At 35.5% G+C, this 17,265-nt stretch overlaps 1 protein-coding gene across 1 annotated transcript in view; it reads right to left on the reverse strand.

Annotated features, from left to right (window-relative positions):
• Positions 1-9,642: 9,642 nt before the first annotated feature.
• The window catches only part of LOC306872319 (receptor tyrosine-protein kinase erbB-4-like), a gene marked incomplete at both ends in the record, with an annotated part of 150,397 nt that continues 142,774 nt past the window's right edge, over positions 9,643-17,265 (reverse strand). Inside the window, 7 exons of the mRNA XM_079420820.1 lie at positions 9,643-10,472; positions 11,235-11,541; positions 12,691-12,861; positions 12,944-13,041; positions 13,673-13,819; positions 14,545-14,620; positions 14,772-14,927. Of these exons, the coding sequence (XP_079276946.1) occupies positions 9,643-10,472; positions 11,235-11,541; positions 12,691-12,861; positions 12,944-13,041; positions 13,673-13,819; positions 14,545-14,620; positions 14,772-14,927 (1,785 nt within the window). The remainder of the gene's footprint in view (positions 10,473-11,234; positions 11,542-12,690; positions 12,862-12,943; positions 13,042-13,672; positions 13,820-14,544; positions 14,621-14,771; positions 14,928-17,265) is intronic.

The raw sequence follows: 17,265 nt of genomic DNA on the forward strand, positions 1-17,265 counted from the left end.
AATAGAACATAAATAATATAACAAATGTTTAAACTGAGAAAATTTACAATTTTATGCACAAAATGAGCTCATTTCAAATTTGATGCCTGCTACAGGTTTTTTTTTTTTTCTTCATGCAAAATATTTAGTTTATATATATAAACCCGGCTTTTGAAATGTGTGCATATATATATATGTGTGTGTGTGTGTGTGTGTGTGTGTGTGTGTGTGTGCGTGTGTGTGTACACTATTTTAGAGTGAATTAATTCTACAGTTTAAATTAATTCTACAGAGCCATGTATATTTTATCTGACAAGATATACACCAACATTTGATACAATTCCCACCATGCAAACTTTATCTCCATTTAAATATATAACTCCACAGTCAAAGCAGATTGCATGGTACTTAGTAGTACTTTTGGAACCTGTTGCACACTTTCTGGAGTTCACATGCTTGTTTTGGTTTGTGTATAATGCGTGCCCATCAAAGTTTTGAACAGTACAGGTATGTGTGTGTTTGGATGCCCCTGCTCTCGTCAGGATGTTAAATGACTAATGCTCATCCCAGTGGAGCTCATTAAAATCCCCCCAAGCGGAGGGTGTCACAACCACCCTAGACAAACAGCTCCGCCACGCTGCATAGTGATGCTTCCTATCTGTCTGTCTGCAGCTGAGAGATAGAGCCGAGGACCCATAGTGACAGCCACAAAGAGTCTTGCGCTCACCCCGTGCAACCCCTGCTCATTCCACCATTATTAGAAATAACGGTGCCTAGAGCTGAAAACCAGGGCCAGGGGTTCACAGATAAGTATTCATTAATTTATAGCCCTTTGAATTTTAAATGGTTGGGGATGCCTGCATGGCATACATATATAGTGTGTTATCAGAATCATGGACAGCACTATGGCAAAAAACAAAGGTGGTAGCACCACGGACAGCTCCATCAGTAACCTATGTGAGGTGAGGCTTGCTGTGGGTGTCAAATGAATGCAACGCAGAAAAAGTAGGTTCATGAAAAAGACATTATAGTGACTTTTTGGGATCCAAGGGTTCGGATGGTGCACGGGTGAATGGAAATGTGGTGTCCCCCGTGTGGATAATGCCTGCATGGTCTGGAGTGTCATGGTATTAATGGGATCTCACACTGAGATACTGAGGAATCAGAGACATGTGGTGAACCAGGGAACTTATTAACTGCTATTCCCTGCAAGTGAAACTGTGTGAACACACACACATTTACCTCATTTAATGGTCATCCAATCTCAAACTATAATCACTACACTGTGGAAACATTATGCCCTGCAGGATGAGGGACTACATTTAATGTTTAATTAATGAGCTAATTAATTAATGCATAAAAGTATTAAAGAGATCACATCACATTTTACTTATCACCCCTTCTGTAGCATTGGCAGACTTTATACAGGAAAAAATATGCAAATGAGTTCATAGGTTCATATAGATGAATATCTTCAGCAGATTTGAACTCATACATACCTCTAAAATGTATTTAATATGTACATAAGTGGTTTTGTTACAGGACCCAGATTTTACATTGGACACTGTTCCTTGTACTAGTAACCAAAACCTTACAATCAAACACAAATTGATCAAATGTTGGTTTCTAAAAATCGTTAAAAAATTCAGATGGTTTCATGCAGCTTGCAGCCAAAAATTGAAGCATTTTTGTTTAACTATACACAGTTTTATAGTATATAATTTTCATTGATATTTATAGTTTATTTATTTTTTTGATCATATTTTGAACATGTATTATGTAATTTATATATACACTTACACACACACACACACACACACACACACACACACACACACACACACACATGCACTCATATTTATTGTTTGGCAGTAAATTGCTTTCTGCTCAGTGAAAAGAAATATGTTTGGTGTGCATCTATATGGGAACAGCTTTACAAAACAGGAAATGGAGAATGCTGTGTCATAACTTGGTGGGATTGTTGTGGAAATTACAACTCTCCATCTCTGTCTCTTATCTAGTGTGACGTCTGAGAGAAAAACTAAAGCCCAAACATGCAACCAGGGGAAAATACTTGAGAATAGCCATGAAGCTTGAGAGCAGGTATTCTACATACTGATTGGGTACTGGCAATATAAAAATAGCATGCATTCAAACTCTAATTTCTGTGTGATGGACTATGACGGTAATACGAGAGCAAACCAAGACTATTTTGTGAAGTATACTTGTATTTCAAATGAGCCAACAGTACAAAGCAACTCTTTGATATCTACACCTTCTGCTGACGGAAAAAAAAGAGAAATACGTGTCATTTGAAAGAGTTGAGAAGGAAATAGATTCCATTAATCCTTGAAGCTGTTGATTTTTTAAAGTACTCTTGGACTCTTAAAAAGCAGAAAAAAAAAATCAAGCAAACTTTCCTTGCTATTTTAAAAGGAACCAGACATAGCAGAATGTGAGTCAAAATGCACACCGGAAATATTAAACATGCATATATATTCTTTTGGGGGAATTTTAATGTAATCGACAGACTTGCAAAAAATATGGGAGCTTTTAGGGAGAATAAGGCGAGTACAACTTTAAAGTGAGTTTTCTTAGTTTTGAGAATAAATTTACTTGAAATGTCTTTTGGGAATTGTTGCGAACGCTTCACCTGAGACATTATTGGCCTACAGATACAGCTCAGACTGAAAGCTTGTCTGTAACAAATGAGACTAGGTGGGATGAACTGATTAGAGCAATATATTGTGTTACTTAAGGCTTTTATTCCTGCAAAAAAGTAACACTGCAAAAAGAATGCATGAGAAACTCAAATACAAGAGTGGAAAAATGGGACAGGTTGGTATGAAAAGATGTCAAGGGATAATTAAGATTTGACAAGCACGTCTTATACAGCTTTAATGACACAGCTACCTGACAGTTAAAGAAGTAACATGCCTGTCAGTGTGACAACACCAATTAAATAGCAATTGTTGTCCAAAAATGCTGTCATCAGAGCAGTTGATACAGACTGATTTTGTATAATTGCATGCCCAGTAGATCTAACGTGGGCCTGTCTCAGTGAGCTGACACTTCTTTCTACAAGATGTTGTTTTACATGTAAAATAAACTATTTTTCTTCCCTATTTTCTATGCACTCACTGTTCCATTTCAACCATAATTTACGAAGCTACGCGAATACTTTTTGTGCGCAAAGAAAACAATCATTTGCAATAATTTAACAATAATTTATTCAACAATGGTTGAATTTTGCCATTTTGGAGAGTTGAGATGCTGATTACGTTGATTACGTTCTGGTGTACTCTCCAAAATGGCAGAAGATGGTAACTCGGGGAGAAGAAATGCTGAATAAATTATGTTATTATTGTTTTCTTTGCGCACAAAAAGTATTCTCGCAGCTTCGAAAAATTACGGTTGAAGCCCTGATGTCACATGGACTATTTTACCGATGTCCTTGCTACGTTTCTGTGCCTTGATATGGTAATATCCTTGTTGTCTATGGAGGGTCAGAGAGCTCTCGGATTTCATCAAAAATATCTTAATTTGTGTTCCGAAGATGAATGAAGGACTTACGGGTTTGGAACAACATGAGGGTGAGTAATTAATGACAGAATCTTCATTTTTGGGTGAACTAACCCTTTAAAGACAGACCTGTTGTGAGCTCCGAGGTTGTTGATCGATTTTCTATGAATTTGTTGAACCTATTTGTATGCATTATTTTAACTTATTTTTAAAATTACCGTGAAAAACTACATTACCCATGATGCTGAACAGAACATTCCACCAATTAGGTATTTAGCGAGCAAAGCTAATTCACTAATGATTGTTAACCTGGGGTTTAGAAATGTGTGGTTTGAAATGGCGTTTTATGAATATCCAGGATTAATTGTTAACTATGGGTAAACTATGTACAGTTTGAAATGTTACACAAGATATCCAAGGATTTCGATAATCCCCCCCCCCCCCCCCAAAAAAGATGGGTTTTACTGCTGGGTTTTACTGCATAAACACATTGAACACACAGCATGCAGTTAGCTGATTAGTATTAATATCAGAAACTTCAGAGAAACATCCCAGCATTGGACAGCTGTGTTTTATTTATGACTCGAGTGAAAGTCTCTGAGTTCAGCAAATGATTTCTGTTGAATAGAAGATAACTTTGTGGATACTCGTACACATGAATTCTTTAAAACTTTGTTGTGGTGGAATCCATGATGTGTACGATCAAAAACATTGATTAAAAGCATCAGCAACAACCTACTTTCAATGCTGCAAAACGGAATATTGCACTGTCAGATATAAATTTTGATGCCTGTTTGATGTGCGTCAGTTTTTGCCCTTTTGATAAAACAAATATGATTTATTTATAGTATATAAAAAATATATTTACAGCTGATTTTTCAGGACTTCATTAGCATTTAACAAACATGCTGCATGCATTATTACGGTAGTAAACCACACACTTTCTTCTTCAAATTCATTTGATCTTTATTCATATTAAATTGAAAATATACTTTGTAACAGGATCATGTAACAAATATGAAGTATTTGTGTTCAGTTGGCATTCAGTTTGGTGGAGGATGGTCACTACCAATTAAAATGGAAACAGAAAGGGGAATGATCTGAACCACTGACCATAATGAGTTTTGTCTCGGGTTATATCATGATATAATATAAAATAAAATAAAATAATCTACTCAACTGACAAAGCTCTAAAACACAGTGGCCCAAAGATAATTTGGCCACACTTACGTCTGAATATCACTGTGTTAAATAACAAAATATCAAACCAAATGGCATTCAAACTAAATATTTCACAAAAATAAGTCTGTTAGGTTTTAAACTATGAAGCAATACACTGCTCAAAATATTAAAATGCATTTTGGGAACTGACAGGAACTGACTTCATACATTTACTTTCAAAAAAAAAAAAACACACAAGCTGGATAAAGTCAATGCAAAAACGTTGATTCTGAGAAAGTTCTAACATGATTGCAAAAGCCACTTGGTTTAATATTTTGTTATAAAATACACCGAAAATAAGTGTGACTTAAAGGGATAGTTCACCCAAAAATGGAAATTCTGTCATTAATTATTCACCCTCATGTTGTTGAACGAAGGTCTTCTGCGTTTGGAAAGACATGAGGGTGAGTAATTAATGACAGAATTTCCATTTTTGGGTGAACTATCCCTTTAATTGTCTGAATACTTTTTTAGGCTACTGTAAATTATTTGACATATTTCTAATTAGCTTTGCACATACCACCATCAGTAATAATGCACTGGCCACCCAGTGATTTTACCACAAGTGCTTCAGTGGAGCAGTTCTCTCATAACTCACCATGTACATATGATCATATCTAACAAAAAGCAATCAAACCAAATGCAGACATACAAAAAATAACATATAATAAATAAAGATAGTTCAATCTAGATTCACTCAGTATTTTGTTTTAAAATTAGGTCGACAGGAGTAGATAATTAATGTTGTGTATTAAACAGTAATATTTACATCTAACAAAAGTAAAGAAATAGAGAAAACGGGCACTTATGGAAAGAAGGAAAGGGCCACAGCTAACCATAAAAGCAGCAAGAGAAGAAATCCACAGAACAGAGCATGACACACAAAGAAAGAAGCCCGAGGAAAACAGAAAATCACTTGAGATCAAATCAAACGTCACAAATACAAAGTTACTGACACAATGTCAGACCATTACTACAGATGGTACATGTTAAACAGAAGTGAACGTTTCATGGCAAAGAAATGACTAAAGTCTTGATGCAACAGTCTCTATATATTTACACTCCCCATAAATCTTTCAACACTCTACAAAAATACTTTTCACTTTTCTTTATAGGAACACACTTGTTACAGAGCAGTCACTCCAAATGCCTGTACTTCATGGCTCAGAAATACAGTACATTTTACTGCACACAAAATGTTGTATGTTTGTAAGTGTGTACAAAATTCTGTACTTCTCACTACATGGCATGCCATATATGTACATATACAGTTTGGTAGATAGTGAATACTGAGTTACTGTAAATTGTGTGAATCTGATACTCTGATTCTCGGCAGTCCACAAAAATGCTAAATTTGTGTAAAAATATGCTTCCCTGCAGTGGTTCCACATGCATCAAGTTAATGATTCAAGTAAAATGATGAAATATGATTAAACTATTTTAAATATGGTTCATTTAAAGAATTTCAGCCAGTTTAACATGATCTCATTAGTATTCATATATGCATTGTTTAGCATGTAAAGTGTGGTTCACTTATCAATGCATTGAGAGAAAATAAACCACAAACCCTTTTACATTACCGTTCAAAAGTTTGGGGTGCATTTCTTTCTTTTTTCCTAGTATTTTTTTTACTTTTATTCAGCAAAGACACATTGTATTGATCAAAAGTGATAGTAAAGACATCTGAATAGTTACAGAAGATTTCTATTTCAAATAATTGTTGTTCTTTTGAACATAATATTCATCAAAAATCCATGCGGTTTCCACAAAATATTAAGCGGCACAATTGTTTTCAAAAATGATAAGAAAACATATTTCTTGAGCAGCAAGTCAGCATATTAGAATGATTTCTGAAAGATCATGTGACACTGAAGACTGGGGTAATGATGCTGAAAATTCAGCTTTTCCATCACAGGAATAAATTACATTTTAAAACATAAATAAATAGAAAACAGTTATTATAAATGGTAATATTATTTCACAGTATTTATTATTATTATTAAAACTATTTTTACAGTATTTTTGATCAAATAAATGAAGTCATGGTGAGCATAAAGCATAAAAAATACCCCAAACTTTTAAATGGTAGTGTACACATACATTTTAGAGAATTTAAAAATTCATAAAATATCAGATATTATTGTATTAATTACAAAAATATTTAAATTCATTCATTCATGAGGGTCTTTCTCACTTTTCACTGATTCTGACCAGACTATGGGATTCGTCTCTAAAGTTACACATGTAAAAGGGTTTACACTTTATAACGTTCTTAACTTGAATCTAAATGTACAAATATGTACACATGCAAACATGTATGAATACCTCCATCTAACACTGAGATCAGATCACACTGGCCAACAATGCAGTACTAACAGCTTAATTCTTACCAAAAATGCCATTTGTAAATCAAAAGTTCATAATGATGCCTCAACATTAGGCTTTGTGATATTTGGCAGTTAAAGACAGTTTAAATGTTCACGCATCTGTTTCAACACAATATCCCTTATTTAATTAATTGTAACAGTAATGTTTATATGCCACAAATTGGACAAAACGTCACCAAAATGATTATTTTTGACCTACAAATTAGTCTTCTGACAATACATCAGTAAAAGCTACACAGAAACATGAAACTACAAGTGACGATAGTTTGGAAACTACAGGGCAACACTTACTGTGTGTGAGCTACACTTTCTATTAGATGTGACAACAGACAGACAACACTGATAGTGAAACAGACTAACGTTCGTTTTCTGAATTATGTTAGCGCTGAAGATTGGCATATTAAAGTCTTTTCGTGTTTGCAATTTTACAAAATACAGCTCAGTCATGTGAAATTGTGATATTTAACCTCCTTAATTCAAGTAAACCTGCTGTTTTAACTAGAAAATTTGTTATGAAATACAATGAAATGCCCCAAATAAAAATGTATAGCAGCCATTGTGAATAAATAGTAATGATTACAAAATAAATGTTGTGCCCAAATTCCGTTTTCCAATTACAGATCTGACAAAGGCTCAGTACTGACACTCTGAATTGCACTCAAAATTACTAGTGATTATGTAAAGCAGCACATTAAAACTAAATGCATTTATTTGATTTGCTAACTTCAGCTGCAATCAGAACGCTGTCTAGACGCAAAAACAAATACTGAAGCAAAATATCATCTACAAAACACTGAAAATGTATGATTGAAAATGAACATAAAACAGCTTTCAGAACCCAATTTACTTTTAACTGTGACTTCTGACAAGGATTTTTGACTGGGACGTGGAGACTGAAGGTCAAGTTCAGTTGGGAAATACGTACTTGTTCAAATTGATCATTATTTTACTTTTATTGCCATAACACCATTATGTTACCATTAGCTAAATTATTGCATTAACAATTAACAATGACAAGAATTTAGAAAGGCTGTAATATCTGCAACAGTAGCTTCAACAATGCCGCAGTAGCTTGTTGTCTACTGGTTAAATCATTTTGATGTCAGCCAAAAAGGAAAGCCATTTCAATGGAACGAGTTACACATTATGATGTACGATTATAAAACATGGGTGCTAAAAAAAAAATGGAATACCAGGAACATTAACAAAGTAAAAAAGGGGTTGATTTCAGGTTGACTAACTAACTTCAACTTTTGATAGCATATTGACTAACTCAGGTTAGGTCTTTTAACCAAGAACTGAAAAGTAACAGTTTTAAATTCTGACAAAGGAGAATCAAAGTTCCCAGACTTTGTCAGGCCTTACTCAATTCAGGTACTGATAAAGTAAGTTAATGTAAACACCCTGTAAATCATTCAGTGCCATTCTTGCTGATATTAATTCTTCATATCGCTCAACAGGTGAGTTCACCGCTCATCAAATGGTAATAACCCCTTTGACTTAATGTATTGTATTCCCAATACGAACAAATGCCTCTCAGTGCCTTTATCAGCCTCCTATTCAACTCATTGTGCTGAAGAACTCGACTGTCCATAATTTCACAATCCTCTCGGGTCTAACAGTAGTCGTCCCAGTAGGGCAGCAGTTTTAGCAGTTTGAAGGATGTGCTAAAAAAGTGCAAGTGTTCCAGTCAGGAAAATATAAAATTCAAGTGCATATTCACACTTATAATCTTTTAAATACACTTCTCTGTCCATTCGGAATCAAATTTTTTATTTGAAACATCCATGTTCTGTTTCAAACTCAAGTGGAACCACCCAGCTGGAACCACATACTGTACACTCTTAAAAATAAACAATAACATAATTACCTCATTGGCATTTATGGATCCATGAAGAACCTTTAACATCCATGGAATCTTTCTATCGCACAAAAGGTGTTATAGTGGAAAAATGTTCTTCACACTAAGGAAAAATGGTACTTTTAAGAACTGTTCACTGAAAGGTTCCATAGTGGGGGCATCCAAACTGTTCCTGGAGGGCCACTGTTCTACAGGATTTTAGTTCCAACCCTAATTAAACTCACCTGAACCACAGTAATCAAGGTCTTCAGACTCACTAGAAATGTGTTGGAGCTAATCTCTGCAAGGTATTGGCCCTCAAGGAGCAGAACTGGACACCCAAGTTCAATGGCATTGCTGCGAAACTTTGGAATTTCTATTTTTAAGAGTGTACTCAATATGTAATTTCACTAAATGAATGATGTTAGTACATCTGATTATGTGCCATCCCATATGAGAGACTTGTATACCTGTAGAGGAGAAAAAAAAAGTTCCTGGACAATTGGCGAGGTCTTTGTGTATGTATGGGTTGCGTTGACCTTTCCCCAATGGTTTTTATGTCATATTTTATGTGACATAATGACAGTTCAGTTCAATGATTCTCGTCCCATTTTTGACCACCAGAGGATCAAGGAAAAACATTTAAGGTGCTGGTAGAAGAACCAGGCTCTACAGCGCATGGAGACCTGGACGTTAGACCACAGTGTTCCTCTGCCGGTACGGAGGAGGAGGCAGGACTGTTCCTGGCTTCATACCAGACAGATATTCAGGGTTTTCAGCAACAGCAGGCTGTATGCGGCCATTCTGCTTGTAAAGGAACTTGTTATTGCAGATCACCGAAGAGTCTTGGGAGTTTTGAGGGGTAACCTTGGGCGGAAGGCTTTGCTGCCAATACTCAGGATTGTCAAAGCTATTCTTGTACATCTTGTCCACTAATGTGGTCCCAATCTGGGTGCCCTGTTGCACCGGATGACCCGGTAGGCCCATTGTGCCACCTTTACCGGACTTTGCCAAGTGAAACTGTTGGGGCGAACGATTAGATTTGCTTGGGTGCCCTGGTTGGACTTGATGGCTCACTAGACAGATCTGGCCTAATGGTGCTGGCGGCCCAGATTTGCTGCCGTGATCATGAACCGACTGAACTGAATGGGTATGATGATCATTTGGGCTCATGGGTCCAGGGTGTATCGGCTGAACTGGCGGTATGGCAAAATGAACGTGCGGTCCGTGGCTGGGATGATGGGGTTTTCCCATTTGTGTGATGTGGGGAACATGGGTGCCTTGAGTGTGGGCTGCTGTGGTCACCTGCAATGGGATGGAGACTCCATTTTTTCTTAACATCTCCTGATTCATGCCGCTGGTGTTGTTGAATGTGTTGAGGTAAAGGGGCTCGTTGATATACTCGTCTTCACACTTGGGCTTCCCATCAGGGGTGCTGTGGTAACCCAGGTTGTCCAGTGCGTGAACGTCTTTATTTTTACGCCTTGTTACAAAAGGATTCTCCTCAACGGGGTTCAGATGATCTGCAAAGATGATAGACAATGACACGGATAAAACATTGTAGACAGTATACTTTACTCATCCTCATATTATGAATTTTCAATGGAGTTTCTTTCTTCTCTGAAACATAAGGCAGCAAATGTGTAATGATGTCTTGGCTACTTTTCTTAAATATAATGAAAGTGATTGAGGACCTGGGCTATCCAGCTCCAAAAAGCAAAAAAAGCACTCTGAAACCCATAAAAATCATACAAATAAATTGGAATAATACACTTGGTTCATACAACTTAAGCGCTGTATTCCACAATTTCTGAATGGATTTGTTCTTTGATACAATTAAATTAGTAGGAAGGAACTTTGTAGTAAGCCCAGCAAACAAAAAAAAAATATAAAGCATAAAGCATTATATGTATATGCATATATATATATATATATATATACAGTATATATATATATATATATATATATATATATATATATATATATATATATATATATATACACACACACACACACACACACACACACACACACACACACAATTTACAGCATGTTTCAAGTAAATATTAATATTAACAGACAATCAAATTAATACTAAAAGCTTCCCCATTCACCATTCATCATATATGCATTAAAAATTACTAGTACATTCTTCAAAATATCTCATTCTAAGTTTCACAGATAAAAGAAAGTCATACAGGTTTGGAACGACACAAGGGTGAGTAAACAATCTTATAATAACGGTCTTATTCATAAATTCTATAATACATGATTTGAGAACATACTTGTGGAAACCTTGTCCTTCATAGGGGACATATAACCATCCTCATCTGTATCTTCCCTCTGTTCTTTCTCTCCCAGTAGGACAGTTGGATCTGCGCTGTAACGCTGTCCGCTGCTGTCCTCTACTGTATGAGCCGTGGACTGTTTCTTTAAGCTTCCATTACAGTGTAGATCATCTACTGGGTCCAGACCTGATCGTTGTATACCTGCCGGGACAGAGGGGCCACTTCCTGTAGCAACTGCCTCATGAAGTCGGGATCCCATCACTTCTTCAGGGCACAAACTTCCATCATGATATGCAAACTGGTTCTGATCACAGAAGTAAAAAAAAAAAGAATAAGTTAAGGTAAAATAAGTTAAAATATGCTTTAGAGATGTCCACAGGAAAAACATTCAGAACAAACACAATATATATATATACATATACAGAGGGGTCCAAAAGTGTGAGACCACTAGTGAAAACATCCTAATGTTTTTTTTTTGCTTTTCATAATTCTCGATGTGGTCTTTTGGACACCATTGTATTGATCATACTGTATATATGAGATTTTTCACACTTGTTTTACACGCTAAATCGATATATCAACGCTATATCAAAGCTCAATTTTAAAGTGGTATTGTATGAGGCAGGAAGTGAATGTCATTTTGCCTGTTCTTATGAAAGGCTGTGACCAACTTGGCAATGGAGAGAGTCTATTCAAACAGTAATAATAAAAGCAAAGTGCAGCGGTGCTCCATATAGTGTTCAGTGACAATTTGACCTCGGTATTTCCAATTGAACTTTTATTATCCTGGAAAGAAATTAATACTTTTATTCAGCATTAAATTGATCAAAAATAAAAGCAAAATCTGAAAGATATTGTTACAAAAACAATATATTGTTACAAAATATTTCAATTTCAAATAAATGCTGTTTGTTTGAACCATCAAAGAATCCTAAAAAAAAAACTTATAATGATTTCTGAATGATAATGTTACACTGAAAACTGGAGTAATGATGCAGAAAATTTGACTTTGCATAATAGGATTAAATTACATTTTAAAATATATTAAAATAGACTTCTTCCAAAACTTTAAAACCACAAATCTTTCTGACCTCAAATTTTTGAATGGGAGTATAAATGTAAAGCATTCATCATAATATAGGTGAATGGATGAACAAACAAACTATATATATATATATATATATAAAAAAAACAGTAGATCAAAAGGTTTGAAACCATGCTGATAAACAATATCTAGGACTACTGTAAATCCTGGAAACAATGGTTATGTTAAAGAAGAATTACAATTTTTATGTAATTATATCCATAAATGTACTAGGAATAAATGTATTAAGTAAAAGGCAGAAAACTTGCAAAATAAAATAAAACAATGAAATAAAATTAAAAACATTTTATTGCTTGTATTTTGATTCCTGCTGTGAAGTGACATAAAAAGTGATACCATGGTGCTTACTTGATTTGAATCTACACGTGGGTGGGGAATATGGGAAGTAGGAAGAGCATTTAAGGAATGAGGAACCAAGTACTCCTCAGCATCCATCAGGTCATCCAGCTCCTCCTCATCTAGAAGACTCTGGAAGAACTTACTGTGGTTGGGGCTGGGCAGCTTCATGCGATCGTCCCCCTGAGATGACATATAGCATTATCCACTGAACTTCAGGAACATTTAAAAATTCCAAGCAGAGAGAAGTTAAGCAATCCCCCACCTGTATGACGAGGTATCTCTGAGGGTCTCGTGCCATGCGGCTGAACTCTGCCGCGAGTTCTTTAAACCGAGGCCGACTATCAGCATCAATCATCCAACCTGGAGGTGAAGACAGGCCAACAGTGTGTCAGAAATTCAACTTTTCAGGTAAAATATACCCGAAGGTATGTCAGTGTAGTTTCATTGTGTTTACATTTACATAAATAAATTCTCTATATAATGCATTTTATATATTTGCATATATTGAGTTTGGCATTTGCTTTATGCTAATTTCTGAATTCCATTTAATTTTCCCTCCGATCTGACACATAGTAAAGCGCTAAAAGTGGATTTCATGCAAGAATATTACACTCTCTGAGATGTTATAATTGTTATGTTGAATCAAATCATAAACGGCGGCTTCCAGTCAAATCTGATTATGACGAACAGATCTAATATTCATCTCTTTTCACTTCTTAGTGGAACTGACTGTGCCAAAAAATATAGAGTGCGAGTGCATAAAAAGAGCTGGATATAAAAGTGACAGCAAATACAAGACGAATGTACCAGATTTGGCTATCGCTTTTTACATTTTACCTCATTAGCAAAATGGCAAAGCATAATTGTATTTCTGTGCCTTCAAATGGAGGTGAAAAATATTAACAGGTTTCTGAAACATTTCCTCTACCGTTGGTCAATAAAAAGGAAAGCATACAATCTGAACTTTAGAAAGTTTCAGAATATGACTTACATTTGACCATCACCATGTAGACGTCTATGGTGCAGATGGGCGGCTGGGGCAAACGCTCACCCTTCTCCAAGATGTCTGGAATCTCACGTGTGGGAATCCCATCATAGGGCTTTCCTCCAAACGTCATCAGCTCCCAGATAGTCACTCCTGAATGAATGTGAAACATAGTCCATCTCCAAAGCTCACTGCTAGCTAGCATGATGGAAATGAAACTACAGGAGTGGATGGGAAACTTATAGAGAATGTGCTGTCTTCACCTACATTTAACTTTCATTACCTTGTAGAAAACAGTATCCCAATTTTGTGTTTTTTAGCAGCTCTTTGCAGTTTTACACTCCCAACTATGCTAATTTGAGTTTAATCCTTAATTTTGCTTATAGAATTCTTTGAGACTTGAGCGCAGCTGCACTTCTGGTGTCCTGAGTTCGAGTCCCAGGTTGCAGACCTTTCCCGACCCCCCCCCCCCCCCCCTCTCTCCCACTTCACTTCCTGTCTAACTACGGTCCTATCCAAATAAATGCATAAAACGCCAAAAATAGATATTAATAAATAAATAAATAAATACAAATAAAAAATTAAATAATATAAAAATTAAATAATTAATATAAAATAAATGTACAAATATTTCTCAATATTAATTATATATAATTATACATTATTATTACTACATACATATATATATATATATATATATATATATATATATATATATATATATATGCATACAAATAAATAAAAAATATATAAATTATAGATTTAACTACTATTAAATAGAATAAAATAAAATATATAAAAATAGTGTAACATTTTATAGAATACTAGTATTTTTATGAATTTGATCAGAAAAAAATTTGCTTCACTGTGTGTCTCACCATAGCTCCATACATCACTCTGATGTGTGAACTTCCTGTAGTGAATGCACTCAAGGGCCATCCACTTAATGGGCATCTAGAGTAAGAAAAACAGGTAATACAAAGAGCATTTCCATATCAATGCAGCATGCATTAACAATTTAGATTTTTATTTGCTTTTACCTTGTAGTGCATTCTGATGCAAAGCATTTCATTAGACAAATATGGATCATGTTTCAAACACTGACCTTGCCTCCATCTGCACTGTACACTTTTTCATCGGTTTCCAGCAGTCGAGCAAGTCCAAAATCAGTGATCTTAATGTGGTTTGGAGATTTCACCAGGACGTTACGGGCCGCGAGGTCCCTGTGCACCAGCCGCCTCTCCTCCAGGTACATCATACCCTGCCAAAGAGGAAACAAAGAGGGCACAGTCCTGGTTCATATCACACAGCAACAAGTAAAACAAATAATACTGTAACAGATTACAGCAAAGCTACTTCACCCTACCTCTCACATAGACCACCACTATACAAATACATCAGGGATTTAAATATGGGCCTGTCAAATTAGATTCCCTTCCTAAAGATAGAGAGTAAAATTGAATAGCATCTCCTTATTTCTCTTTATCCATGTTCACTTCCATTTTGCTGCTTTGGGTCACTGTGCATTAATACTGATCTTAGCGCCTCTACAGAAGTTTGCCTATGATTTATGGCTTTATGTTAATCTTCAATTAAAATGCAACTTCCTGGCCTTTGGGAGGAGAGGGGAGCTGTGCTGGAGGAGCTGCTGAATGCTTGAAGAAAATCACTGATAGCGAGGTTCAAGGAAATGGACCTGTGGGCTTGTTCTGGGAAATGCTAGAGAGCCATGATAGAAATGACTATGGCCGCATGACGGCTCTTTGAAGGACAACAACACAAGAATTGAGCATTCAAGATGAAGTTGAAATGAAACTGCAAGAATACTGGCCACTGGAAACACACTGTACAAATAGTCATTAAAAAGTGTTTGTTTGAGTTCTGCTGTGTAATTGCCAATTTTCAGCACAATTACACAATGACAAAATGGATATCCTGCCAACAAGTCAATGAATGAAAAAAAAGAGAAATGTTGGGCTGCCAGAAACACAAAAAGACTAAATTAAATGCGCGCAAGGAAGAATGATTTTTATTTATTTTCATTTATATGCACCAATGTAACAATGCAACAGCAATATGTACAACACTTTTTAAAAGTGTGAGGCCAGCAAATGATTTATTTTTTTCAGCAAGCATCTATATAAAGCATCTAGATAAATTAGTTAAATTAAAAACAGTTACATAAATGCAGACTTACGATTGTATTGATCTTAAACTTTTGAAAGTAGTGTTTTTTTACTGTTATGTATACACACACACAGACACATATAATATACTATAATATACATAATAAATGCCACACAGAGACTTCTGTGAACATTTTGAGTGATGATGCAAATTATTCATGCAAATAAATCATTGAATCAGAGTTATTAATGGGAACATTTTTGAACTAAAATATATTAATTTAACATATACATTTGCCACATTGAGGTAAAAAAGTCTGTGAAATCTAATAATAAAATAAACAGCATATTAAAATATATGCAATTATAATATGAATATATTATTCAGCACATTATGCAGATGCATTGATGTCCTGACATGCTTATGTTGACTGCAATTCATTCTTTTAAAAGCTCTCTAAAAATCGTCACAAGCAAAACATCTTTTTTTTTTTTGATTAGTAAAAAAAAGTCCTACCAATGAAAAATGATGCTCATAATGGTGCATTTCAAGCCAGCTAAACCCAGACAACCCCCTTGACTAATTCACGGATCTCTGTGAGATGTCATTTGGCGACTTTTTCTTCCAGAGGCAACAGTTATCACTGCTCAGAGCTACTTATGCAGCTGTCTGAGAATTTATGTGAAAATGCATGAGTCAGACAAGAACCGAGTCAGAAACATTGTGTTAAAATACATTTTCTCTGTGATATGGATAGAGACACTGACCCATCCATCACGCAACGGCACTACAGACACTGCTTTGAGAGCCGCACTGCACAATTTCTACACACAGTCTCTCACATTTACTCTTTCCCTCTCTCAAACACAGTCATGCAGAGTGCACACATAAGAAGACACACATTATATAATAGAATATCTTTCCTAAGATATCCATGTATAACATAACATCTGCTTCAAAACCTATTGTGCTGCTTTTTCCTCAATTTAATAACTGCCCTGGTAGCATCTTCAATGAGAGTCTCATGTCAAGATGAGGCTAAATTCATTCTAATACAGTTTGACAGTTTGATGTTTTGTTTGTTGCTTGAATGTACTCCACCATTTTTTCACGAGTTCACACTTACATATAGTTAGCCGGAGTATAGTAATGCATATCTGGTGAGTATAGTAATGCGTAGTTGGCCATCAATGGATAAAGGTAAGTCAGCTGTATTTATACCTATGCGTTGATTAACTTGAGTGAATTCCTCTAGTGTTAATTAAGTATCTGACGTGCTCCTCCCGAACTTTGATAATAAAACATAATAAAGTTTGAGGTCAGTAAGATTTATTTAAGAAATCAACTCATTTATTTAGCAAGGATGCATTAAACTAGGGATGCACGATATTATCGGAATCGGCCGACAATGGCTTTAAATGTAAATATCGGCATCGGCCCGATATGAAAAATTATGCCGATATGTCTTGCCA

This window comes from Barbus barbus (genome assembly GCF_936440315.1).
Source record: "Barbus barbus genome assembly, chromosome: 7".
In the NCBI taxonomy this organism is placed as follows: domain Eukaryota; kingdom Metazoa; phylum Chordata; class Actinopteri; order Cypriniformes; family Cyprinidae; genus Barbus; species Barbus barbus.